This window comes from Carica papaya, chromosome 6, assembly GCF_054855325.1.
Source record: "Carica papaya isolate Zhongbai chromosome 6, ASM5485532v1, whole genome shotgun sequence".
Taxonomy (NCBI): Eukaryota; Viridiplantae; Streptophyta; class Magnoliopsida; order Brassicales; family Caricaceae; genus Carica; species Carica papaya.
Window position 1 is genome coordinate 32,600,651 of NC_142314.1, and position 27,474 is coordinate 32,628,124.

Consider the following 27,474-nt stretch of genomic DNA (forward strand, 5'->3'; position numbering starts at 1 on the left):
GATATCTAATCTATCAAATATCCGGTCGTCCCAATATCCTGTTCGATAATAGGTGTCAGACGCGCTACTGTTTCAATACTTTGTCCGGTAATGAAGAAAAACAAATACTTCATAACCCCTGCTAGTATAGGATTTCTCAGCCCATTTCGACTAAAGTAATGTCAACGACAATGTTTACCATGTACCGGATCCGTACACTATTTTTCATGACACCCGATAAACATATCACATACATATCCTCATTATCAACTAATCATCAATTTCATACAAAATCTTGTTTTATAATTTCAGGACATCATGACGAGAATTAAATTGCAATATAATTTAGTACTTTAATCACTAAGAAAACATTGTGAGGACATTTATTTTAAACCAACCAATAGATATGAATAAAACGGTTAAATAAGCTAATGAACGAGAAATAATTAAAATTAATAAATTAAAGCATACGATGTAACAGTAAGCAATTTAAGCAACATTGAAACAAATAGGCAACACAAATAAACTATACACTAACTCCTTACTTGTTTCGTCGGTGACCTGTATTTTGTTAATAAAAGGTTGTCAAAATTCACAAAATTTCAACCGTTTATTATTATTTAAACTTTAATTAACTATAATGGGAGAAAATGTGAGGGATACTTACACTGCATCGGTGTTTGAAAAATTGTATTTTTCACTAGATCTCCTAGTGGTTCTCGAGTTTCTTGTGTTTTTCTACATAAATAAAAAAATACAAGTTACGTATTCCAAAATATCTCAAAAAGGCCAAAATAAGCATTTTTAAAATTTTTTGGTCGGTTTAAGGTTCTGGCATGGTGACTTTGTTGTGCTTCTACGCCAACTCCGCTGCCCACAATGACGTCTCTTCTTGGCCTGGTCATTTTCAGCCGATTTTGGTCGGTTTAGGCTGATTTTGCATGAAATTCTACAAAAAAGGGGTTAGACAGCCTCTGTCAGCCAGAAAAAGGGAAAACTAAGGTCTTACAAGCAGAGGAATTTTTCGGTGTGGCGGCTCCATCGTTCTTCTCTCATGGTCGGGGCTTCTCTTCGGCTAACCTGCACTAGAAAGAGATGAGGAACATAAAGGTCAAAGAATCGAAAGAAACAAGAAATAGGAAAAAGCTCATCGGAGGGGTTTTAGGTCACGACCGTGGCAGCTCAGTCGAACTCCGCTCGTATTTTCTGGTTTACCCTTAGGCCTTTTAACTCCAATATGGGTGTAGGTAGGTTTGGAATCAAATTCCCAACGAGAAGGGGGGGGGGGGGGGGGGGGGGAATAATTTTCCAGTATCGGCGGTGGCTCCAGTGCAGTCGCGATGGCAGCCGGTCTTTTTCTTTAGCGATTGGTTCGTTTCTGGCCTCCCCTCTTCTTATTCTCCAATGTCCTCTTAACAGCTAGGGCTATGGTTTCTTGTGGATGAGGAGTTTAAATACTCATATCTATTAAATTCAGGTTATTCATTCGAGAAGATGTGACCCCTCCTCAACCGTTGAATTAATTATATATGGGAAACAAATTTGGACAGTATGATCAGATGAAATTAGGACTGTTCGATCACGCTTGAAGGAGAAACGAATTTGGACTGTCCGTGCGCGCGGGAGGAGATCTAGGCTATTGGATCGACTGGCACGCATGACTCCCTGCGTGGACGCGTGCCCGCGTGTCTGCCACGCGGTGCACGACAATCGGTCGTGTTGCTGATGTGTCAGTCCATGTGGCCAAAGTTTTTTTATTTTTCACTTTTATCCTAATTTTCTATTTATATTTTTTAAATAGGTTATTCTTTATTTTTATTTTGACTCTAATTTTCAAATGCATCCAAACTACAAATATTCTTCAAAAATTTACAAAAAATTAAAATTAAATTAGTTTAATTTATTTTATTATTATTATTAAATTATCTCGATTATAATTTTCGGGTATAGATATTACAAAATTTTTGTAGAAATCTTATTTCTCCTATAAGTAACTTGTTCATCATGTGTGTTTTAATATTGAAATCCCACACACTGCACAAACTTCATTTACCTTCTCTTTCCAATATAACATATAATTATTAGAACATGTGTGAATATTTTCATATGTTAAATTTAAACTAAATGCGGTCTTTTAAATTCATAAAAATATTTTAAAAAAAGTATTTTCACTTATTAATGCATCTTTCAATACTCTAATTATGCATATTTGCAAATTAATATAATTCTTAAAATGTGTGAAAGATATAAAATTTTGTAATTGGCAAATATATGTATGCATGTAATATTATAAAATTAGATATGTCACGTACTAGACATGAATTATAATTTTTAAAAATTAATTGTAGATAACATAATTTATAATTAATTTAAAATTAAATTTTATTAATATTTTTAAAATATTAGATAGATGACTATTATATATATGATCAAAAATATTTTTATTTAAAATTTATATGGTGCATAATCAATTAAAAATTCAACTTTATTTTCATATTTAAAAATTTAAATAGATAATTAAAGTATGTATTATCACATTAATTGTAACACCCCAAGTGTATTATTATTATTATTTTTTTTCAATTTCTTTTATTTTGTAATTATTGGAATTTTATTTGATTTTTTATTTTATTTAATTTAATTTGATTTAATTTAATGAAAATAAAAATAATAATAATGATAAAATTGGGTAAAAATATTATTTAAATTTAATTGAAATTGATTTTAAGAAAAATATGTGAAAATTTGGATTCTGTGGATGTTTTTGAAAAGAAAATCGAAAACCGGGGGTCAAAACACAATTTATAAAAATTGTGTCACGTCAGAACCACGTCAGCAGCCACATCAGCGGCCCGGTCAGCAGCCCCTGGCCAACCAGGACGCGCCGCGTGGAAAGGAAACGCTGACCAGGGGACAGGCCACGTGGGCGATCCGCGTGCGCGCGATCGGAAGGCCCAGATCCGTTCCCGCGCGCACGGAAGGCCCAGATTCAATCGCGCACGGACGGCCCAGATTGCATCGCGATGAACGGCCCATATTTAATTCCAATTAAATCGCGATCGAACGGTCCAGATTTAATCTTGATGAACGACTGAGATTAAAAGAAAAATGGTATAAATAACCCCACCCACACCTGACCAGAAAACCCTAGCCGCCAGTGCCTCGCCGGAGAAGAAGAACCAGACGCCGGAGGAGCCGGCCGCCGCCATCCGCCGCCGCATCGGGGAAGTTTTCGACCGTCGATTGAGGTAAATTTTCTCCTCCCTGCTCGTTTTTCGATGCTGAGTCCGCCTATGGCCAAACCGGAGCCAAACCACCGGTGAAACGGCCGGAAAACCAAGCCGAAACCCAGCGGCGCCGCCGCACCCCTCCTCGGTTTTTGCCTCCGATGAGGCCCTTCCCGGCCCCCGTTTGATGCAAATTTTATACCACTGTGATCACTATTCTTTTCTCTACAGGTTGATCGGAGCCAAACATCAAAACGCGACTCACGCTGGAGGAGCCGCCGCACTCGAGTGCACCACCGCCAGTAAGTTTCAGTTTTTCGTAGTTTTTTAGTCCACCGAGGGTCCTAGGGTTGTTTTATCTCAGGGACCGATGCAAGCGTGGTCGAATTTGGCCAAAAACGGCCAACCCGAGGCGAATCGGTTGGGTGTCAATTACTGGTTTATATGTTGTGTGTGATTGAATGATTGAGGCCAAGGAAAATGGCAAAAAGGTTATGTGAATTGATAAGTGGAAAATGTGGACAGTCTGACTAGATATCATGGGAGATGGTGGACGGACCGGGTCCGTAGGGAACCCTACCGGGAACGTGATCTCTCATACCGGACGGGGTATTGAGACCTTATGTGTTTTGGCGCCCATACCGGACGGGGTATGGGGACGGCTTGTTTCACCCTCATACAGGACGGGGTATTGAGGTTCATGGTTTTGGCGCCCATACCGGACGGGGTATGGGGACGGCCCTGGAATCAGGTTATAAATGTTAATGATTCACGTGTACAGGGGACCCCCTATGGATCCCCAAGGATACTAGTAGGCTGGTAAAAGAGGAAATCTGTTTTCTGATGATTGAAATGTAAATGTGCGATATATGTTGTGTTATAAAGTGTATATGATTTCATGATATTGTAAGGTTATTATTTTCCTATGTTGTTTTCATTGATCTTGCTGAGGTAAGTGGATAGTAAATGATTTTATTATTGATAAAAGAATTTGTTATAAATTATGCTCCATTGGTTATTTTGTTTTCTACCCACCTTTACTTCCGTGGCGGTGAGATAGTGTGATGTCTTTACTGGGCTAGTGTAGCTCATTCCTTATTTAATTATTTCAGATCAGGAAGACATTGTTTCCGAGTCCGTTCCGCAGGAAGACGGCGAATGGGACGCTTAAAGACTTCATATCTATATTTATAGTTCTTATTTCGAGTATCTCTTTTAGTTAGTTTGTTCTTTCCTGTTTTGAGTACGTTTTAGTTATTGTGTAAGGGATACTAATCAAAATTTTTATTACGCTTCCGCATTTAACATTTTTAATACATATATTTCATTCAAATTTTCGGGGCCGTTACATTAATTTTATTTGTATATTTTAAAATGTGAAAGATAATAATATCTAATTTTATTTTAATATAATATATAATTATGATTGATATCAATTCATTTTTTATTTTTTTTAAATAAAAAATTGCAGTGTAACGTTTTCTAATATTACTTATATATACAATATAGATTATATATATACTAGTAAATATTAAATTAATTTTCTACACATATACATGCACATAATATTAAATTATAATATATTAATTTTACATGCTTCTTTTAAATTGATCTTAGAAAAATTTATTTTACTTGTTATGTTGATTAATACGATGAAGATGATATTCACATTTATACATAAGATAAGTCATAAAATAGTTATAATAAATATATATTTTATTATTTTTTAATTATTAAATTTAATCGAATAAATCATCCATCATGTAATCTGACTCAGTTGAATTAATAATAATTATTAATTTAAAATTTAAAAATAAAAAAATTATAATTAGTTATTACATCAAAAAATTTTTATCCATTTAATGTTTTATAAAAAAATAAAATAAACATAACGTAGATAAAAACTCATATATACGCGCTCTCTTTTAATAAAAACTTATGCTTATGTGAAGAATAAGAAGAAATTTTTAATTAGTTTTTTTAAGAAATTTGAATTTTTACAAAAGATATTTATACCCTAAAAATTTATATGTAATTTATTATAGATTGTATATTATATTATATAAAATAATATTAAAAAAATAATTATTTATGAATTTCTAACATTAATTAATAACATGCTTTATTCCAAAAAGGTACAACTTATATTTTGAAAAAATATTTGATAGATACAAGGGATATCAGATATTGATATTTATCAATTTTTAAATAATTTTATTTTTATAATTTAAAATAATATTATTCGATTAATTTTTTAATCCAAAAATGTAAAATTTTTTTAAAAATAATAATTATTATAATAATTCAACCATAGCTGGCCTCGTTTTCACGGTATCCAAACATAGCTGTTGGCCGGATGCCGCCGGAAAATATTCTCCCGGCGCCGTCGAAAGCCTCGTTATTAAGAGGTGAACCTGCCTTTGAACCCGAAATAAGCATTCCTTTGAACCAGAAACTCAAATAGAGAAAAACACTAATGAAAATGTGGGAAGACACTTTATACCTGCAACTGCACAAGCTCTCTGCTGTAAGCTCAGAGGAAACGCTTGACGAAATCTTCACTAATCTTTGGAAAACTCGAAAAACCGGTCTTCGTTCGCCTGAGAAATTTCATTTCCAGTCCCTCCTCAACCTTCCATCTCTCCCCGAGCTCGATCCGGTAATGTTCTTTTCCCTTCTCATCTCTCTCTCTCTCTCTTCTTTACCTAGGCTTATTTTCTACTTTCGTTTTTTCAGTTATGGATATCTGTTAAAAAAGAAACGCCTGGAGCATTTGCTGATTTTTGCTGCACTTGATAAATGATCTCTGTTTCCTAGGTCTTTTATTTACTTGTTTCTGGCTCGTCTTTGCTTCTGGGGCTTGTTATATTTCTTAGTGAATTTGGAGCTTATACGTTTGTGCTGGTCGGTTTTGGTGTATAATTATGCAGTTAGTTTGCAAATTGTGTACGGGGAACTGTTGGAATGGATAGGAGATACAGAGAATTAAAATTTATCATTGAAAAATTAAAAAGCTTAATTGAAAGAAAACAATGAATCTGATTTTATGAAGGAACGGCTATCAGTAGTTTTCTTCTCGGCTGATTAAAGAGTGAAAAATTCCTGATGGATATTGTGTTTGTGATAAATCTGTTCCCGTTGAGGTGACTTCCTTCAGCACCTATATCACACGAGGCCTGGCAGAGCTAGAAGATTTTGGCATTTGGTGCTATGAAGTAATAATGGAAATTTTTTAAACACGGGCAAACAGTTGATTAGATAATTCAAGTTATCTAATGATGTTTATTAAATCTTTTTGAAGAAGATTATACATTCTAGATTTCTTTTATACATGGAGACCTAAACACTTCCATTTTATCTTTAATCAATGCGGTAAAAATCACAGACACTATGAGCTCAAAGTAAAGAACTTTTGCATAGAGTATTTTACATGTACTAAGTTTATTTTTGTAATTTCAGTGGGGTTAATCACCCCACAGCAACCATGTAGCCCTGACCCTGGTGACATGGTTGAAGACCAATTGGTTTATGGTGTTGGATGTAGATTTTGTCTATGATTTGCTTTGTTTATTTGGGAAGGCATTTAACTGAAAAACATGCAATTTTCTTTTCCAGAGTTCCTGCATTTCTGTTGTGCTGCTTGCAAACACTAAACAGAATATTCTCTCACTTTTGTGTTTGATTTTAAATTTGATATGTAGGGTTTTGTCATTCTTAAATGTTATCAACATTGCAATAATTTGTAAACACCCGATCATAGGTTTTGGCATGCCTTCGTTCGCTTATCAGAAAATGTGTACATGAAAATTTCGCTGGTGACGATCTCTTGAAGCTGTTTCCACCAGATCTACCACTTGAGCTGCAAAGCATGCTCATTATGATGCTTCAGAAATATCAGAATCAGTGGAAGGAGGAAATGTCCAGAGAACAGGTAACCTCGTAAACTCATTGAAGAAATTTTAAGATTTGAGAGCTAGCTCATATCATCATGGCTTAATATTGTAAATATTTATCCATGTATATACACGGGATTAATATGCTATAAATGTTTGCAGATATACATATAGATTTACCTATTTATAATATGCAAATAGATCATAGTTACCTAGAATTTGGTTCATTAGGTTCGGCTACACTTGGAGTGAGCTGTGGACTTTTTGCCAAGTCCAAAAGGAAGTTTTTTGGCTGTCATTCCCTTGGGTGCCCTCAAAAAATACAAGGGTTTTTGAGAATGCTTCCTCCTCAATTGGGTGTATTCAGGATCATTGCTTTAGGATCCTTTCTTTGTTTTTAAAGGGTTGTCCTATAGTTGACCTTTTGTGAATCCTTATACAGGAGTGGCACCTCTAGTTGTCTTTCTTTTTTCCACTAAAGAAAAGAAGAATACTATGGATCATTGAACAATTGTGAATAAGGCTTTTATTGCGTACTAATTCTTGTTTCTATTTTTCACCCTATTTATTCTGGTACTTCTGCATGAAGTCCTGTGTCCAAATTGATTGATGACTAATTTAGATGGTCATCAATCTGATCCGTGTCTGCCATTCATATAATATTTTTTCTGTTTATTTTGAAATAATAATAGTCTTGCTATTTTACCTGCTTATCAACTTACACTTCTGGACTATCTGTCACTATTATTATTGGTACGATTCTGATATTCTTCTTTTGCAGCACTCATTGCCAAGGACAAGTGTCTCCCATCAGGTCAAGACAAATGGGCCATCATCTTTTTCATCCTTTCCCTATTCTGAGATGTCAACGTCATTGTGGCCTAATCAAGATGGTTCGATTGGTCGCTTTAGTCCTAACAACCTTGGACTGTCTGCGCTAAGCACGACTAATATTGCTGGGTCACACCTGCGTACCATATCTATTCAAAATGATGTTGGTCCTCCTGAAGACATGGTAATTTGAATTTTGTTTCTTAAACATGTGTATTTTAAGATTTGGAACTTATGCTAGTTGCAATATAGAAGTATGAAAACGTAAATTAGCATAGAGAGAGAAAATGATAGAGAAAAAAGCTCCTCAAATTCTTGTACTAGGGTGTTCTTGTTTGCCAGCATTCTTAGTTGGAGCTACCATGCTCATATCTCTACCTAAAAGGTTTCTGATTATAAAGTATAGATCATCTGATGTTGCGATCGAGGGTGAGATTCACAATATCTTAAGCATTACTAGAAATAGTTTTGGAATCATTTCTCAGTCCTCTTATTTGACCTAGAAATAATGTGGCTTTTTAAGGCGTTCAATGAGTTTTTTTGGTCAAGGGGTAATAACACTTGGAGCAGGTGCTTGAGAAGGAAAAGCAGAACTTTGATGTTATCACTTGGAAGGAATAACAGAGGGAGGGTTTTGAAATTGAAGAAACGAAATGAGGGAGGAAGCCACTGATCTTGTTAATGGAAGAGATTTCCTGGAAACAACAATCTCAAATCACTTTGACTAAATGAAGGTCATTGGAATATTAAGTTTTCACTAAATGGCAAATTCTAATTGTTGTAATTATCTGTTCCTAAATCTGTTGTGGATAATAGAGGAAGTGACTTACAAAGATCTTAGGCAGGCAGCTAAAAAACTTCTTTTTTTCTTTCTTTTGAAAGGAGAAATATTGTTAAAGATTAGAGAAGGGGATGATACAAAGATGAGAAAAAGACATTCTCAAAGACCTTCTAGAAAATGAGAACCAAAAAACCAAAAGGAAACAAAAAAATAAATACAACATAGCCTTTGAATTTCTCTGTAAAATGGATGAGGAAATGCCTACAAAGAAGTATGAGGCTTTACCCGAAGCTAGATTCATGAAGAATTATGAGCCAAACATTTTTTTTTTCTCTATCTTGTACAATGAAAAGGAGCCCTGGAGACCAGAGCTAATGGTTTAAACTTCTTATGCCTTGATGGTCATGACAAGAGATGCATGAGGTTGCTTTTCTTGAGGAGGAGTTGATGCGGCCCTTCACTCTTGCAACGAGGACAGAGCCCCAAGCACAAATAATTTCTGTGCGGCCTCTTCCTTCACAATTGCATATTATGGAGGGTGATATTGTTGATATGTTTTGAGGATTCTGGGATTTTGGGAATTTTTTTAGTAGTAGTAATGCTTCCTTCTTATTTCTTATTCCAAAAGTCGAGGAAATGGTTAACTTATTTCTTGAGTTTTGTGGCATGCATTTACAAGCTAATCAACAAAGACTTGTCTAAAAGATGAATCACGCGCATAGGTGGCAAAACGAGTGGGTCGACACGCCTGAGTTTGGTATGGGCTTGACCCCTCATCAAAGGTGGTCATCAGGCTAGGCCAGACCTCACTTGTCAAATTGTGCAGGTTGAGTTAAAGGGATTCGGGCAAACCAAATAGTTTTGGCTTGGCCCAAGCCCATTCAGTCAGGATTTGCGGCCATAACTGACTGAGCTCAAGTAGATATTTAAAAATTTGAAATGGATCAGGTTTGTTGTTCAAGCTGAATAGCCTATCAAGCCTGCTTACCCATTTTCACATCTATAGTCTGAAGAATTTAATGGAAGCAAATTTGAGTGAGATTGAGAATGAGAAATTCTTCCTGTTAAGATAATATCGTCAACATATATAATCGGGACATATTTCTTCCCTGTTGATTTGTTTTTGGCAAACAATGTGTAATCAGATTGACACTGAATGTATCCCATTTATTTCACTGCCCTTGAGAATTTCTCAAACCATGTCCTCTGAGACTGCTTAAGACCACAGAGAGCCTTTTTTAATCTGCATACTTTCTTAGGCCCGATGCTAAGCCCAGGGGGAACTTCCATGTAAACCTCTTCTTCTAGATCTCCATTAAGGAAGGTATTCTTTACGTCCAATTGATTAAACGACCAATCAAGGTTAGAGGCCAAGGAGAATAGGACACGTATAGTGTTGTGTTTTGTAACTGGAACAAAAGTTTCATGATATTCAATTCCATATGACTTAGTGAAGCCCTTGACACCAAGGCGAGCTTTATGACGGCTTATAGTTCCATCAGGATTGTATTTTGTGGTGAAGATCCATTTGCATCCTACAGTCTTTTTCCCTGAAGGTAGGTCAGAAACTTCCCATGTCTTATTTTTCTCAAGTGCTGCGAGCTCTTCTTGGATTGCGGCTTTCCATTCTGAAAACTTAAGTGTCTCGTGAATAGTTTTTGGGATCATGTTGTTATCAAGCTTACTGACAAGGGCTTTGTAGGTAGGAGATAATTTGCCATATGACGCATAGTCTTGTATTGGATGCAAGGTACAAGAACGAACACCCTTCCTCAAAGGCACAGGAAGTTCAACATTAGTTTCAATATTAACCAACGGGTCAGAAATTTTATTACCTGTAGTATTATGAGTGCTTGGTCCAGGAGTTGACTTATGACTTTGTGTAGTTGATTTAGGAATTCTATTATCTTGTTTTTGGTTCTCCTTGTGTAGACATATAGCTTACTTTTTGCAGGTAATGTGTCATTAGTATCTGTGATGGATTATGATTTTTCAAGGATTTCCTGGATATTTGTATTTTGAGGAGATGGTATCGGGGTATGGAATGGTAGAGGACTTATATCCCATAACTGATATACTTGAGTGAAATTCTCCCCCCTGAATGTTAGTTGTAGGATAAAATGGTTGGTTTTAAAAAAATGTTACATCCATGATATTGTAAAAACGATGAGTTCGTGGGAAAAAACATTTGTATCCTTTTTTACTTGAGAAATAACCAACAAACACACATTTAAGGGCCATTGGATTAAATTTTCCCTTGAGGTGAGTGTGAATGTGAACATAGGCAGTGCAGCCAAATAATTTTAATGGGCTAGTGTTTAAGAGATAAGATTCTGGAAATCTCTGAAGGAGGGTTTTATAAGGGGTTTCGAACTTTAGTACCCGAGAAGGCATTCGATTGATCAAATAGGTAGTAGTAAGGATGGCTTCACCCCATAAAAATTTAAGAATATGGGTTGTAAACACAAGAGATCTACCAACTTCAAGAATGTGCTTATTTTTCCTCTCAGTTATGCTATTTTGTTGTGGGGTGTAAACACAAGAGTTTTGGTGGATGATACCTTGTTTTTTAAGGTATTCTCCGAGAGTAGATTCAAAGTATTCACAGACATTATCAGTTTTCAAAAATTGGATTGAAGTGTGAAACTGATTTTGAATCATAATATTAAATCTCTGGAATATTTGGCTAACTTCAGAATTTTCTCTCATAAGGAAAACGCAGGTAATTCTAATATGATCATCAATGAAAAATACAAACAATTTTTTCCCAGTAATAGTTTTTATTTGTGAAGTTCTTGTGGATTAATGCAAACGGGTGTGTGGGTTTATATGGTATACTAGGAAATGAATAGCGAGTATGTTTTGAAAACTTACATACTTCACATTAAAATAAAAGTGGATCTTTATTCTTGAATAAAGTAAGAAACATTTGCTTTAAGTACAAAAAGTTCAGATGGCCTAATCGGTAGTGCCATAACATAATAAAACGCAGGTAATTCTAGTATGATCATCAATGAAAAATACAAACAATTTTTTTCCAGTAATAGTTTTTATTTGTGAAGTTCTTGTGGATTAGTGCAAACGGTTGTGTGGGTTTACATGGTATACTAGAAAATGAATAGCGAGTATGTTTTGAAAACTTACATACTTCACATTGAAATAAAAGTGGATCTTTATTCTTGAATAAAGTAAGAAACATTTACTTTAAGTACAAAAAGTTCGGGTGGCCTAATCGGTAGTGCCATAACATAATTGAATGATCCCTGTTTGAGCAATCTATAGGAATTGAATTAACACATACAACATTAGAAGTTTGTCCACTTGAGGAAGATGAATCAACTGCAATATAGTAGAGACCTTAATCCATCCTAACATTGCCAATTGTCTTCTTCGAAGTCAAGTCCTGAAATACACAAGTATAGTTGTCAAATTTCACCATGCAATTCATATCTTTACACAATTTACTTATGGACAGTAAATTGCAATTCAAATTAGGCACATAAACCACCAATTTGACTGTCAAGCAGGATGATATTTTTGCGGGGTCAATTCCTGCCACTCTAGAGCTTGATCCATTAGTTATTTTAATCAAATAATCTTTCTTACATTCGTTGTAATCACCAAGCAAATGCTGATTTCCTATCATTTGGTCAGAGGCTCCAGAATCCACAATCCAAATTTGTTTTTTATTACACCATGCTGATAAACCAAATGGATAATTATCTTTTTGGGCCACGGAAGCAGAGATAGTACCCATTTTTGACGAAAACAACTTCATCAACGCCTCCATTTGCTCTGGACTGAAGGGAGCACTCTCAGGTTGCGCAGATGGCTCTTTTGAAGTCGCCAAATTACCGTGAGCTAGGGAACTTCTTCTCTCCAGGTTTTTCGTGGAGCTTCCAGCATTTCTTACGGAAGTGTCCTGGTTTTTTGCAAAAACCGCAGAACGGGCGCCTCTTCTTTCCACGGGAATCGGCGACGTGAGAAGTGAGAGCTGAAGCATTTTCACTCAGCTGAGTCAACTGAGGATCTCCTAGCATCAACTTCTTTTTGCTCTCTTCTCGCCGAACTTCAGAAAAGACTTCACGAATACCCATCAGTGGTTTTGTGCTCAAAACGCGTTCCTGCACTTCATCCAGGCTTTTGTTGAGCCCCATGAAGAACCTGAAAATTCTATTTTGTTCTATAATCTTTCTGTACCTTTTTGCATCTTCTGGGCAACACCATTGATGGTCCTTGAAGACATCGAGCTGCTGCCAGTTGCGGGTTAGCAAATTATAAAACTGAGTTACAGTGAGCTCACCTTGCCGCAGCTCATGAATGGTGGATTCGATTTCGAAAATTATTGATGTGTTCTCGCGGCTGGAATAAAACTCACTGGCAGCTTCCCGGACTTCGTGGGCCGATTCGTATAAGAGAAAGTTTTCGCTGATTTCAGGAGTCATGGAGCTTAGCAATCAGCACATTACCATGCTGTTGTCGATTTTCCAAGCACGAGCTCGTGGGTCATCCGACTGTGGTTCTAGATTTTCCTCGATAAGAAATTCATCATGCCCTTTCCCTCGGATAAATAGCCGAACAGATGTCGTCCATTGGAGATAATTATCACCATTAAGGCTATGGTTGGCGATGAATGATGAGTGCTGCTCCACCATTCTAGAGTTGGTGGAGTTAGGAAGATACGTGCCCAAGATAGCTTCGGGTGATGAATTTTGGTCATCCGTGGCTATTGAAGCGTCTGGCGCAAGCGGAAGGAGAATTCTGGATCAGACTGGCTCCGATACCATGAAGAATTTAATGGAAGCAAATTTGAGTGAGATTGAGAATGAGAAATTCTTCTCTTCTTTCTTACTTCCTCTACATAGAGGCGGAGAAGTGCCTTTTATAAGCACCCAACGGCCAAGATGACACACCAAAATTTAGGGAACATAATGAAAAATGGAAACAACAAAAATAACAAATTCTGGTGGTGGTGGACAATTCCACCTGTTCAGAAAATGAAAATACAATTCTACCATTTAATTCTAACCATCTAATATTTATTTTCTACGTAGTCTAATGGTGGATAAAGTGGTAGGGGAAGCTCGGCTTTTTTTGGTGGAAGAAGAATCTTAGATGCCTTCTTAATCACTTATGAAATGGTTAATGCTGCTTGTAAAGTTCTTGGCAATTTTGATATTGAAGACCTTATGACCTTGTCTCTTGGCGTTTCTCCTTGATCTCCTGAGGAGGAGTTTTGGCAAGAAATAGTATAGTTGGGTTTCCCATTGTATTTCAACAACTTCTTTTGCTGAGATTGTGAATGGAGGCTGTTTGATTTTTTAAAATTGTCCTGGGATTTGAGACAAAGTGATCACATTTCCTCTTTCCTGTTAAATATTTTTATGGAAGCTTTTAATCGCCTCATTCTCCAGGCTAGATTGGCAAAACTCTTGGAGGGCCTGTATACTAGCAACAGGATTTAAAGGTGGTAATTTCCTACCCCATCTTTTCTAATGATACTCTCCTATTCTTAAAGCGAACAGGGCTGCCATGATGAGCAGTAGGTGTGTGCTATTGTGTTTCCAAGTGTTTAAGGTTTGAAGGTTAACCAGAGAAGGTCAGACTTGGTGCTGGTTTGCCCTTTTTTTTTCTTGTAGTAAGTATTCTCAGATTTCGGGGCGCAAGATTAGCAAAATTCTCATTAAATACCTCAATCTACCTCCTTGTGCGGATATTAGAATGACAGCCTCTGTGGGATCCCATCATGATTATGATGGCAAACAGTTAGTTGGATGGAGGAGAAACTATTCATCATGGGGTATAGATTCTCTTCTGAAAACTGAACTATCGAATCTCTTCATTTAATTTATGTCCCCTTTTCCTATTTGAGGTAAGTTGCTGAGCAGATTGAGGCTATCAAACACCATTTTCTATGAGGTGATGTCAATGACATTAAGTACTGCTTGGTTGTTGGGAATTATGTGAAACATCCAAAGAACCAAGGGGGCTTGGTTAGATCTTAGAGAGTTTCACATCCACTTCTAATGAAAGGAAATGGAAGTTCTTCTATTGTCTGGATTCTCTTGGGTGGAAACATGTTAGCGTAAAGTTTGGCCTGACGATGGTGGAGTGGTGTTTGTGCCAAGTAGAGGTGCTTTTGGCCCTAGTCCCTAGAGGTGAATTGAAAGGAACCGGTCATATTTGAGCAATTACATTCATTTCAAGGTGGGAAATGGGAAGCAGATTAAATGCTGGGATGATTGTTGGTGTCATAATAGGATATTGAAACAGACATTTCCCTCTATATAGTCTGTTTCCAGGTTCAAGGAGGCAAGGACTGTCAGTTGTTTTTGAGGTGTATAATTGGTGGAATCCCTTAGAGCATCTCCTATGTAATATGGAGCTGGGAGGTTAACAATTGCATTATGTTTATGGCTTGGATGGAGTCAAATTTTATTCAGTAGCACACTGAGGATACTCCTGTTTGGAAGCTTTCTAAGGATGGTAGATTTACTATTAGCCTACACAATTACATGATGGCCTCTGATGAGATCCTGGACATGTTTGTGCCGAACAAATTTGGAAGGTGAAATTGGGAATTGCCTTTTTTAGCTGGGAGCTGCATCATGGAGGATTTTAATGATAAATAATCTCATGAAAAAAGGCAGAATAATGGCAGAACAAGTGCTTTCTTTGCGACAAAGAGCGCAAATCCCACGCATTTTCTCCTCTGATATCCTAAAGTGAGGAGGCTGTGGGATTTTGCTCTCCAGCATGTTAACCTTGTTGGGCAGTCAGGGCTAAGTCGAAGATGAAATTATCGGTTTTGCATGGCATCCTGCTTCCTAACCAAGAGGGGAATTCGTTTTGCCCCATCCCCACCCATTTCCTGGGTCGAAGAGAGAAACAAGAGAGTTTTGAAAATAGATGCTCCCCTCTTGCCGGCATCAGAGGTTATTGGCTTACAATACTTCATATTTTGTTTATAGGTTGCCTTCTTGTTGATGGGGCTGATTTTATGTATTTCTATGACATTTCTCTTTAAGAAACTTGTAATTGTTTGCCCGTACATGAGTAGCACTTGGTGCCATTTTTTTCCATTATCCTTTTCTCTAAAAAGAAAAAAGAAAATCATTATTATGAGGAGGTGCTTTACCGGGTGTATCTTTTTTCTTGAATTTTCTTAGACATCATTTACTCTTATCTTTGGGCTTCCCTATCATCCGTGGAAAATTACTTGCGTCCAATGCTATTCATATAATTAACTTTTGATTCCTTCTTAGAAGGAGATATAGAAATTCTCCATGGATGCACAAACAAGATACTAATACCAAGAACTTATTTTTTGGGCAGGCTCATGGACCTCTTAGAGCTCTTTCTTTGTATATATGTTTGATGTGCTTTCTGAGTTCAGAATGTAATCTTCATTTGTTTCTTCAGCGTGCAGTGCCTTGATGCACTGTTCCCTAGCTGTGTTCTCCTCACCTGGAGGCATTTATATCCACTCCTTTGGATGGCTTTGACTTTTGGGTAGCGTGAGGAATAAATGGTGATCTGGAGAGGGTCTATCTTACAGGCTACGGGTCTTTCCGTTGGAAAAACATAAGAGAACTTTTAAGCAACAATCTCAAAAAGTTATCACTCTTTGGGATAGGATAATTTTTCTTGCTTCTCTCTCTATCTTTTGTTTCTTCTTGTCCCTAAGGCACCTCACCTGTAAAGAGTTGAATCCAAAACACTGAATTCCACTTAGGGGAAGGTACAGGGCTAAGTTACTGCTCTGAGGAGGGACTATCTTGGCAGGGCTATGGGTCTTTCATCGAAAAACATGGGAGATATTTTAAGCGAAAAGCTCAAACACTTATCATTCTTTGGGAAAGGATGGTGTTTCTTGTTTCTTTCTCTTTCTTTTATTTTTGCGTATCCCTGAGAGGCTCGTGAAGTATTGAATCCAAAACACTGAACTCCATAGGGAAAGGTACACAGCTAAGTTACTTCTCTGATTTTCTTGCTTCTCTTTGCTCTAAGGCCCATGAACTTTTAGTGGGGATATCTTTACCCATGTTGCATGATTGAGATACTATTTTGTTCTCATGCATCCTCTTTATTCATCTGTGTTTCTTCCTTTTATTTTTGCTGGAGGATACTTATCCATCTCAGCATCTAATTCTTTTCTCTCTTTCTAAAAGCATTTCTTTTTCTCCCCAAAAAAAGTAAGACATCACTTATTTCTGGACCAGTGTAAATTAGAAAAAATGTGGTTCCTAGTTAGTTACTATCAAGATGCTCCAGCTTCAATGCAGAGAAGAGATTGTTTTTGTTGGGGTTCAATTATTTCTGAAAAACATTAAGAGTTTATGCTAACTTTCAATACCGAAGCTAATTTAGGTATCTGATTTTACTGTTCTATTGTTTAATATTTGCATCAGGAAAGGCATATTTTTTCTTAAAAAGATCTCATTGTTTCTAAATTAGCATTTGTTTATTCATCCTATATTTCATGTGGTAACATGGTATTGCTGGAAACTTCCCTAAATTGGTTCTTTCTGTATGGACAGGGAACTCTACCACGCCTCAAGTCAATGACGTGGACCATGGAGAACTGCAAGTCTGCACCAGCTAATAAAGTGGCCATTGTCACTCTTAAGGTATTCAAATCATATAGGTTTGATATGATTAACGAAGAGTTGAGTAACATCAAGAAGCCTAGCAGATGTTCCATATATTTCATTTAGTGATTATGATGTTGCATTTGGTCCAATCCTATTCTATTCCCATTCAATTCCAAGATTTTAATAATTTGATATGTAAAAGTTAGTTATAATTTACACATTTGATGCATAATTGCGTCTACCTGTTAATACAACATGATTTATGCTTGATGATATATTTCTTTTATTTCATCTTCATTTTACAGCTGCAGGATTACACCAAGTCACCTTCAGGAGAAACAGAAGTGAAATTTCAGCTTACTAGAGACACACTTGAAGCCATGTTAGGATCCATGACCTACATAAGTGAGCAACTATCAAATGTGGTAAGTTCTTTGATTGGTTTGAATTGTAATTTCTAATTATTACCATCATATTTTTCAGTTTACTGTTTACTGTCAACATTTACCTGAAATAAATACTCTTTAAAATAGTCACACTCCAGACAAAGGTACAATTTAATCCTTTGGTGTGATGCGTGTACTCCAATTATTGTTACTCAAATGTTTCATCTCCAGCTAAAGAAACGCCACAGCCATGTCAGTGCATCCCTCTTTTATTCTTTGATTTGTTTTTTGTTCAACTGTCCTTACAAGGGCCCGAACCTTACCCAAATTTCCTACAGGGGAAACTGCCTTGATTAACGTATCCCTGTTATGAACCCAGTTAGGTAGACTTATGGAATATGCATGGAATTTATGGGAATTTTGATTTTTGTGATCTGCTGAATAATCAGTTTCTTTGGCATCTTTTAGCAAAACTAAAGTTTCTAGTTTTTGTGTATTTTTTTTTTCTTTTTGGCAGGCAGGGACTTCTACAGGACCAGTGCAGAAGAAACAAAGGCAGTAAAATTTTGTGTACTGTTTTTCTTTCCTTCTAGGTGTTGTACATCTCTCATTCTCTTCATTGTTGATAAATTCCATACCATGATCATTAGCAAATATAGTGTCATAGCATCATCATAGCATTGCGTTCACCTTACCTTATGTATATCAAAGTGGAAAATTCATGATAAGTTCATAAGAAACAAGTCAATGCTATGCAGTTCTTCTTTCTTTTAATCGGCTGCTCTTTTTTTAATCGGTTGTCTTATAACAAAGATTATATAATTTAGGACTCAAAGTCATATTCTGACGATAATGATGGATATACTAACCGTATATTGAATATAAAAGAAGTTGAGAATGATATTGTCCTTATATTTAAACTATTTTAGGTATGAAAATAGAAATTTTGTTTAAGTTTGATATTTTTATTATAATTTATAATTTATAAATGAATTTTGAGTGTAAGAAAAATAAGAAACTGAGTAAAATAATTTGATAGTAAGATATAACTTATAAAAAAAATGTTGGGCTTTGAAGAGAGAGATAAATTAGGACTATGATTGTTGTAAATAGCCCAAACTTATTAAATGCATAAAGAAAATTAGTCACTTCTTTTAATGTTTGTTTTGTCGAATTCCAGGGGTTGACGACAAACATTCTAATTCTCTATATTAAAGTTTAGAATTTAAGATAAAAAAGAACTATAATCGTCATCAAGTAAGAATATAATAAAAATTAAGCAAAATGAAATGTCACTTAATTGTATAAGAGCCAAGATAACTCTATTTAACAATAGTCAAGCGATACATAACACACACACATATATATATATATATATATAAATACACAAAATCTAGAAGAGCAATGGTGGGTGGGAAAAGCCAAATCTGAATTAAGAAATATCTAATAATGGAACTTCAAAGTATATAAGTTGGAATTTTTTTTGGGTGATGTAGAATCTAAACTTTCTCAACAAGCCAATACCGAAAGTAGCCACCCATTCATGTTGCATATACACCTTAACTTTCTCAACAGTCAAGCATCTTTGAAATCTTCGATTTTTCTCTCTTGGTTTTGTTTAATCCTTTCTTCTTCTTTTAGTATTTAAGCTGGTAAGTTTCTCACTTGAGAAAATCATCATGTCGGCTAAAGAGCTTTTTTGCCTACTCTTTTTAGATACTTTACACAGATTGAAGCTTTAAATATGAAATACCAGAGCAATAAACTTTAGAGCATCTCTCTCTTTTTCCTTTTTTTTCTTTTTTCTTTTTTTTTTCCCTTTGAAATGGGGGGAAAGTTTAGAACATCTTCCATTCATCTTAAAGTATACAAATTTAGAAGGTTTCCAAATAATAATTTATTTATATATTATTTTAAAACTTTTTAAAATAAATATTGTTTTCTATTAATTTCTTAAAAATATTTTGGTGAGAGCAGTTTGATATACACGAAAAGTAAAAGTATTACTCGAGTACATAATTGAAAAAAGATTTAAGTCAAAACACTGTTTGTAATTATGAAATTGGATTTCTATGTGAAGATGCTAAAACAAGTCTAATTAAGTGGCCGGCCAACCAAAAAGGAAGAAAAGACAGTGCGTTGTGTTGTGTGCTTTTCAAGTAATCATAAACAAATTTGTACTTTGAGGTTAGAAGAGATATGATCGGAAATATTGTTGACTGATGGAGCAAAAAATTTGAATGATGTGTCACCGTCCCAAATATATACATATACATATATATATATATATAGAGAGAGATACACGTATATATAAGAGGTTATATATTTAAATACAATTTCTTTATTTGAACATAAGATATGACGACCGTTGGAGTAGATGTCAAATGTATATCTTTACATTTTTTAATGTTTTATTGTATTATAATTAATGTGTATAAATTCTTCAATTAATAAAACATATATATTTTTACTTAAAAAAATTTACAGTATGATAAGATAGTTAAGAGGTATGACCACTAAATTGTATGCTAGGGTAAGGATTTGGCATTTTTTTGAGTGTTATGTAGTATTATAATTAATATATATTTGTTTCTTAAGAAAGGTATATAATTTAACTTTTTAGTTTCAATTTTTATGTTTTAGAAATATTTTTGTAATTAAATTGATAAAATACAGAGTGTTTTTTTATAACAATTAAAATTAAAAAGTACAAGTTATAGTTTTTAAAAAATAATTTTTGTCAAAATCTACTTTTAATGTATTGTTTTTAAAAAATAGCTTTCACTTTTATTAAAAAATTTAAATTAAATTTCAAAAGTCAATTTCACACAATATAAAACTTTTATTTTAAATTAACAGCACTTGGTAAAGATATTTCTTACCAAATACTAAATAAATTTTGATTAAAATCAATTTTAGTCAGTGATTGCTTTAACTCAGCACAAATTACAACTGTCTCAAATATCTACTTAATTAATGAAATATATATATATATATATATATATATATTCATTTTAAAATTTCACAATACCGAGTAATATTTAATTGGTCTGCCAAAATAAATTGTAAAAAAATAATAATAATTATATATGAATTTTAGTAATAATCAATCAAAATACATATGTGATGCTTCCCGCCTGTGCAATAATTTTTCCACAAGTATGATATCAAACATGTATTGACAAATTAAAGATTAAACCAAAGTATTACAGTTCCACACTGCACATCTAGAAACTCCCACTTCGAAAACCAAAATATAGTAATTTACAATATGCAAGGATCAAAACCAATCTCTCTCATACATAATATATATATATATATATATATATAAACCCTTGAAACTGCCCTCTCCAAGAGTGAAATAGAGCAACAAAAATTTCACACTTCAAGAAATCAAACCAAAACTCATTCTTGAAGAAATCAATCAATCAAAAGACTCAATTACCCTAAATAGGAAAAAAAATCAAAATGAGATGTTAAAATACCAAACACCCTTCATCCAGGAGGAAAACCATAAGCTTTTTTTCAATCAGAATCACTAGAACTGGAGTCCGAGCTGGCGCTGGAACTGGAACTAGATCTAACAGATTTTCCCTTCTCCTTACTTCCGTCAGATTTGCTCAAACTCAAAATTTCAGATGTTTCTTCAGAACCAAGTTTTTGTTCATCTATAGGAGGAGTGCTCTCTTTGATGTTTGATTCTGCATTGCTAGATTCAATGTCTTTCCTAGATACCTCATTCTTGGCTTCAACCCCTGCTGGAGTATCCTTCTCCAAGAATTTTGGCAGCTCATCGAGTTTGCCCGCTGCTACCTGCTCCATGGTGATATGTATATCTTCGAGAGATCTTGCTTCCACAATGGGTAACTCTGACTCGACTACCACATGATTGTTGGCTTCTACTTCTGGAAGCCCACCCATGTTTCCTTCTGATTCCTGCTTCAATACAGTATGCATATCATCCACTGACCTAGCTTCAACAACAGGAAACTCTGACATGATTTGATGGGAATAATTGACTCCTTGTTCTGAAGCCTCATCCATTGATCCCGATGGTTTTAGCAGCTCATCTACATGACTTTCTAAGACCTGCTTCAAAACAATATGCATATCTTCCAATGATCTTGCTTCAACTACTGGCAATTCTGATTTGACATCCACGGCATCTTTCAATTTATCTGCAGCTAGCTGATCCTCAACCATGCTGGGAAGGATGACTTCCTCGACATCAGCTCCCTCATGAATCTGTCTAAAAGCTGAGTCAATATCTTCAACAGATCTCACTTCAAGTGCAGGAAGCTCCATATTTTTTTCTTTCAGGGTTGAGTCTTCCAGTGAGAACCCAAATTCAGGATTCCCAAAATTTCTCCCCTCTGATAAAAGCTGATCGTCCATTGACTCACCTACAACTTCCTTCACGCTGAAGTCCCCAATTGTATCCAGTTCTGACAACAATCCTTCATCAATCTCCTTGATCTCGTCTGGCTCTTCATGAATATTTCCATCAGCAACATGAGAATCATGTTCTTCTGAACAGGCCAAGGGTTCTGAACCACAACTGCAGTCCTCGTAGACAATTCCATCAAGGATTTCAACACTCATATCATCTCCTGCAGAAGGTGATTTGTATTCAGGGCTCCCCAATGGTGATGACATTAAATCTGAAGTTAATTGTGATAAATTTGCTAAAATTCTGTTATCAGGATCATGGATTTCTTGTAAATTGGCATTGCTCGTAGAGTTTACTCCGTCAGCAGATCCAATCAGGGAAGTTGATGTCTCCTGAGTAAAATCAAAGCAGCTAGATAGTTTAGTCTTGGCATGAATGTTCCTTTTTGAAAATTTTTCGAGATGGTGACTTTGCATGAATGTCAATAAGTTTGTCAAAATTGAAGCATGTTGAGAGATCTATTTGACCATAAAAAGACATTAAAGAGTTTTATGACCATTCTAGAAAAAACAGCTGTCCTCCCCTCCACCCGAGATGAGGTGAGAAACAAAAAGTTATGTAGATTAGACATGTCATATACAAACAGAAGCCAAACATGCATGTGTTTCAAATCCATTGAAGCAAACACATCTAAATGATCAGAAGGGCATCTAACTGAGAAGAAGCATTGGTTATAAACTGCTTAAACATCAAAGCCACAGCATACATAGATTACATTTGTAAACCAATCACACGACTAATATCTTAATGATCTGCCAGGGAGGAAGCACCTTCTGCTCCAAATGTTCCTTATGCCTTAACAATTAATCAAGATCTTCTTGTAATTTAACTTTTTATGTCAGCTTCCTATCCTTATAGCAACTTTTTATCAGACACAAAGAAAGGGAGAAAAGACACCGTGATGATACCAGGGGCCAGAGGGGCAATCGTGATTCTATTATAGCCCACAAAGGAATTCATGAAGGATTGACAAGCCCCACATTCAACTATGCCACATAATATAAATGAAAAAAGTAATATAGACTACATACTGGTGAAATGGATCATTGAGTCAGTAGAGATACCGTTTTGAAATTAAAAGGGGGAAAGAGAAGATAGGACAATATAAATAATGTTTTGGGAGTATGAACTACATGATTTAACAAGAAGCAAAATTGCATGTCTTACTTGGTGTTCGAGGTTATCAGAGATGAATGGTTCCACCACAGATTTATCTGACCAGGAGAGCCGTTTCTCTAATTTAGATTGATAATTCTCTTTAGAATGTGCATATTGATTGCTATCAACAGAAACCACTTTCACATCCATATTTTGGTAGACATGAGAGTCAATCTTTTCATCGGAGTTTGATGATTGGGCTTGATCTGATCTAAACTGAAGAACATCTTCCTTACCTAATGAGTACACCTCAGGATGTTGAACCTCCGAAGAAAACAAGTTGGAGTGACCATCTGAAACTTGCTTGGCTGCCAATGGTGGCTGTTGCTCATTTGCAGACAATGTTAAATCACCAGAAGATATAAATGAAGCTGATGATGAAAGCTCTTTATCAACATGCTCGTGGTCACAAACAAAGACATCTGTATCAAAGCTATAAAATGTTTGAATCTGTTTAGACAAATTGATTTTTCCGGGACGTGATGTGCCTTCTGCAACTGACCCATCCATTCCATTCTTCTCCAAATGATCCACATCTAAAGAAGACAAACTAGGCTCCAGCATTGGGATGCGTTCAGCCAACATTGAAGCTTGTTTTTTCTCTGTTTCAGGCATATGTGAATCCTGATAAGCCAACTTATGACTTGAATGTGAAAAATCAGATGTCCCATTTACCTCTTGATGGACCCTGCCCAGCATCTCATTGTTAACACTAGACAAGTGCACCTGATCCTGGTCAAGATCTAAGTCCCCCTCTTTCTTGGAAGATGAGGAACTAGCATTAACAGAAACATTCTGAAGCACAGATTCAGACACCATAAATCCATTTTGCCCATCAAATCTAGTATCAATTTTTGACAACCCGGCCTCTGAAAAGTCATGCTTGTTTTTCTCCACGACTTCCCTTGATATGGATTCTGTTTCATCCATTGTATGCAGTGATGAGGCAGCATGAACCTCTTCAAAATCAAAAGCATTCTTTTTTGTGCCTTCATAACAAATTTCAGATCCCTTTTCTGTCAAATCAACCCTTGCTGGAGGAGATCGCATTTCATCCGTTTCTAATTGGTAATCAGAAGATGTGGAAGAAAAGGATAGGAACTTTGCAACTGGCGGGGGGCTTGAATCATAAACAGGCTCTCTGTGTTGTTGGTCATCTGGTCCCACACTTGTAAAATGAAACTCTGACTCCTCAAGGGAAGGTTTAGGAGAAAGTCTAGAGTCCTCAACATGATCACCTGGCTCCAAACTTGTTGAGGCTACTGTTTTCATGTCAGTAAATTTTTCATCTACTCCTGACAATGATGACAAGCTTGACCTAAGACTGTAATCCCCTTCAACCAGATCTCTTCTGGAATTAACTAAACAAGAATCAAGTTCAACAAGATTGGTTGCTACTGCTTCAGATAAACTTGATTCAATTTCATGATGGGTTTCCATATCCCCCAATGTTATTTCTACCACATCATGGTGAACATCTCTCTTCTCAGCTTGTTCAATATCCACAGAACCAACTTCTTCTGATGACTGACTTCTATTTTCATCACGGACAGAAGAATGGTCTGCATTAGACATCACCTCATTTTGTTCAGAAACATCTTGTTCATTGAGCTTCTTGTCCTCCTCTGCAGCAGAACTTACTGACTCAGTGTCAGGAACAGAACTCACCTTTGACTCGCTAACCTCACTCAGTTGCCTTTCAAATGAGGGATAGCTTGTTCCCTCTGAAGCCAACCGCTCTGGGACAAAATAGGGTCTCAATTTAACATCTTGTCTCTCTTGCTTAGGAAGCCCGAAGATTGATGGTCCAGCAGTAAAGCTTTCATGCCTACGGAACATGCATTCCTTTTGGTGGAACCCAGAGAATTCTTCTTGGAAACTATCTGCCTTGAGATCAGGCTTTTCCTCATTTGGATCATATGGAAGATCAAAGGGATTTCGTCTAGGCAACAAGATGGATGGAGCAGACCCAGGAATGGGTCCCAAATCATCATAGGAATCATAAGGAACATCAAATGGGTTACGCTTGGTAGTGATAGGTGGAATATTAAAAGGAATGTCAGCACCATCCAAGTCAATAAGATTCTTCTCAGTGATAAATCTCGAGGTTTTACGAGCTCTTCTCCTTGCAATAAGATTCTCCAGGCGTAAGTTTCTTTCAAGTTCCAAACTACCCAGATCGATGAGATTCTTTTCATCATCCTCCGTCCACTTAATTGCCGATTTACTTCCATCCTCTTTATCTCCTCGGGTTTCTCCTTCCTCGTCGTCATCGTCATCATCATTATCTTCCTCACCTTCTTCTGCCGGATCTTCTGTATCAACATCAGATTCATCGCCATCATCAGTGCTCCCATTAGGACCCTCTGAAGCAGCATCAGATCCTACTTCACGTGACATATGAACAGGTTGGGGAGCTTCTGAGTCTAAAAGTGGGTGGAGCTCATCTAGTATTGGGATAATGTCCGCCATTGAAGCATCTGGCGAGGAGCTCTCTGCACCATCAGACCCAGAATCCAAGGATTCATCACCATCATTAGCATCATCATCGTCATCTTCAGGCCTCAGAGGTTTCCAAGGAGAAACTGGAGAAGTAATGTCTATAGGATCCTCTTTCTCAGCTTCAACAATCTCTTTTCGGAACCTATCATCTTCCACCTCAAGATTCTTATCAGCTACCTTTTCATTCTGAATCACTTCCCCATCAGTTAAAGCTTCAATTATGGGTTTCTCCTCACGAACTTCACCATTCTTTTCTGATTCCGGATAAAACTCTCTCTCCAGTTCCTCAACAGCTCGCTTCTCAAATTTAATTTCCCGAGAACTCTCGTCAATGAAGGGCCTATCATCAACCGAAGTGTTATCTTCCTCAATCTCACTCACTAGACTCTTCCTCAACCTAGTTTCTCCATAGCCATCCTCTACTACGTCTCTCTCTTTTCCCACATATCTCTCCACGGTAAAACTCTGGTCCCTCTCAACAAGTGTTGTATCTTTTGCAACCTCAGTTTTGAGGGGAGCACTCTCATGGGTGATTTTCTCTTCCTTATCAATTTCGGGTATGTTAGGCTGCCCAAAACTCAAGAGGACCCCAAGCAGAATAGCAGTGGAAACCAAAACAGGAGATGCAGAAACCAAAAGGGAGAACAGAAAAGGAAAAGATCTGTACAAAAATATTAAGAAACACACCATACCCACAAGAAATGGATGATTGCACACTGATCTATAACATGCCTTAATTGACATGGCTGAGAATCTCCTAATTTTATCCCCAAATTTATATCCATCACGACCCATTACAAAGCCTCTGTTTTTCTTCTGATACTCTCACCAATCTGCTCCAATGGAAAGGAAGATTCGAATGAGAACGAAACCCTTATGCAATAGATCCATGCAAAAACAAACTTATTAGAAGCAAATATGCGAGGCAAAAGAGAATGCTCTAACAATTGAAGCACAAACTCACCTCAAGAATTCAATGAAATGGAAACCAAAGCAATCAGATGATCATCGACCAAGTATCCAAAAGAAAAAAAAAAAGTAGAAACAGAGGACTTTTATCCGAGGGATTCTGGTTCGAGCACAAATGGTTCAAAGAAAAGAAGTTGCAGAAAATTTGAAAACCCGATAAAGCGAAATCGAAGCAAATTCAAAATCAGGCAATTTGATAAGGATGAAGACAATATAGGCTGTAACAGAGAAAGAAAGAGTCTGTGATGGTAAGGGGTTGGTTGGAGTATGCAAAAGTTTTGTAGTGAATTAAAAAGAAAATGAAAAGAGAAAATGGACGAAGAACTTTGAGGAGAGAGAAAATTGGACTCACCTGGTTGAAAAATGGAGAGATCATAATCTCACCAACAAAGCAAAAGTTGAATAGAATCCTCTGCTTTTTTTAAGTTTATGTGTGTGTGTGTGTGTGTGTATATATATATATATATTAAACTTATTCTTAATAAATTATAATATATTATTTATATTTTTGCAATTATTAATTAGACTTATTTTATCCAATATTGCATTCAAGTTAAGATTTTCCTTCATTAAAATTCTATTTACATGATTATTATATTATATGAAAATTTATTATGTAATATATATAATAAATGCAAAATAATGATAACAATAACTATTCTAAAAGAGTATTAGTTTTATGATACTATTATAATATAAAGTTG

At 36.0% G+C, this 27,474-nt stretch overlaps 2 protein-coding genes across 4 annotated transcripts; one reads left to right on the forward strand and one right to left on the reverse strand.

Moving 5' to 3' along the window:
• The first annotated feature begins 5,520 nt into the window (after positions 1-5,520).
• On the forward strand, positions 5,521-18,465 carry LOC110812861 (uncharacterized). The gene is made up of 6 exons (XM_022039736.2): positions 5,521-5,865; positions 6,967-7,137; positions 7,881-8,114; positions 17,252-17,341; positions 17,611-17,730; positions 18,209-18,465. The coding sequence occupies exons 1-6, from the start codon at positions 5,683-5,685 to the stop codon at positions 18,251-18,253; spliced, it is 843 nt and encodes a 280-aa protein (XP_021895428.1). The 5' UTR covers positions 5,521-5,682; the 3' UTR covers positions 18,254-18,465.
• Positions 18,466-20,917: 2,452 nt separating this feature from the next.
• On the reverse strand, positions 20,918-27,194 carry LOC110812822 (cardiomyopathy-associated protein). 3 transcript variants are annotated; one of them, XM_022039690.2, is made up of 3 exons: positions 27,123-27,194; positions 23,309-26,634; positions 20,918-22,473 (listed from the first exon to the last, which is right to left on the reverse strand). In XM_022039690.2, the coding sequence occupies exons 2-3, from the start codon at positions 26,594-26,596 to the stop codon at positions 21,217-21,219; spliced, it is 4,545 nt and encodes a 1,514-aa protein (XP_021895382.1). In that variant the 5' UTR covers positions 26,597-26,634; positions 27,123-27,194; the 3' UTR covers positions 20,918-21,216. The 3 variants fall into 3 exon arrangements, with proteins under 3 accessions (XP_021895382.1, XP_021895380.1, XP_021895381.1); XM_022039688.2 differs by lacking the exon at positions 27,123-27,194 and adding an exon at positions 26,766-27,116; XM_022039689.2 differs by lacking the exon at positions 27,123-27,194 and adding an exon at positions 26,766-27,116 and having other exon boundaries at positions 23,309-26,674.
• Positions 27,195-27,474: the final 280 nt, after the last annotated feature.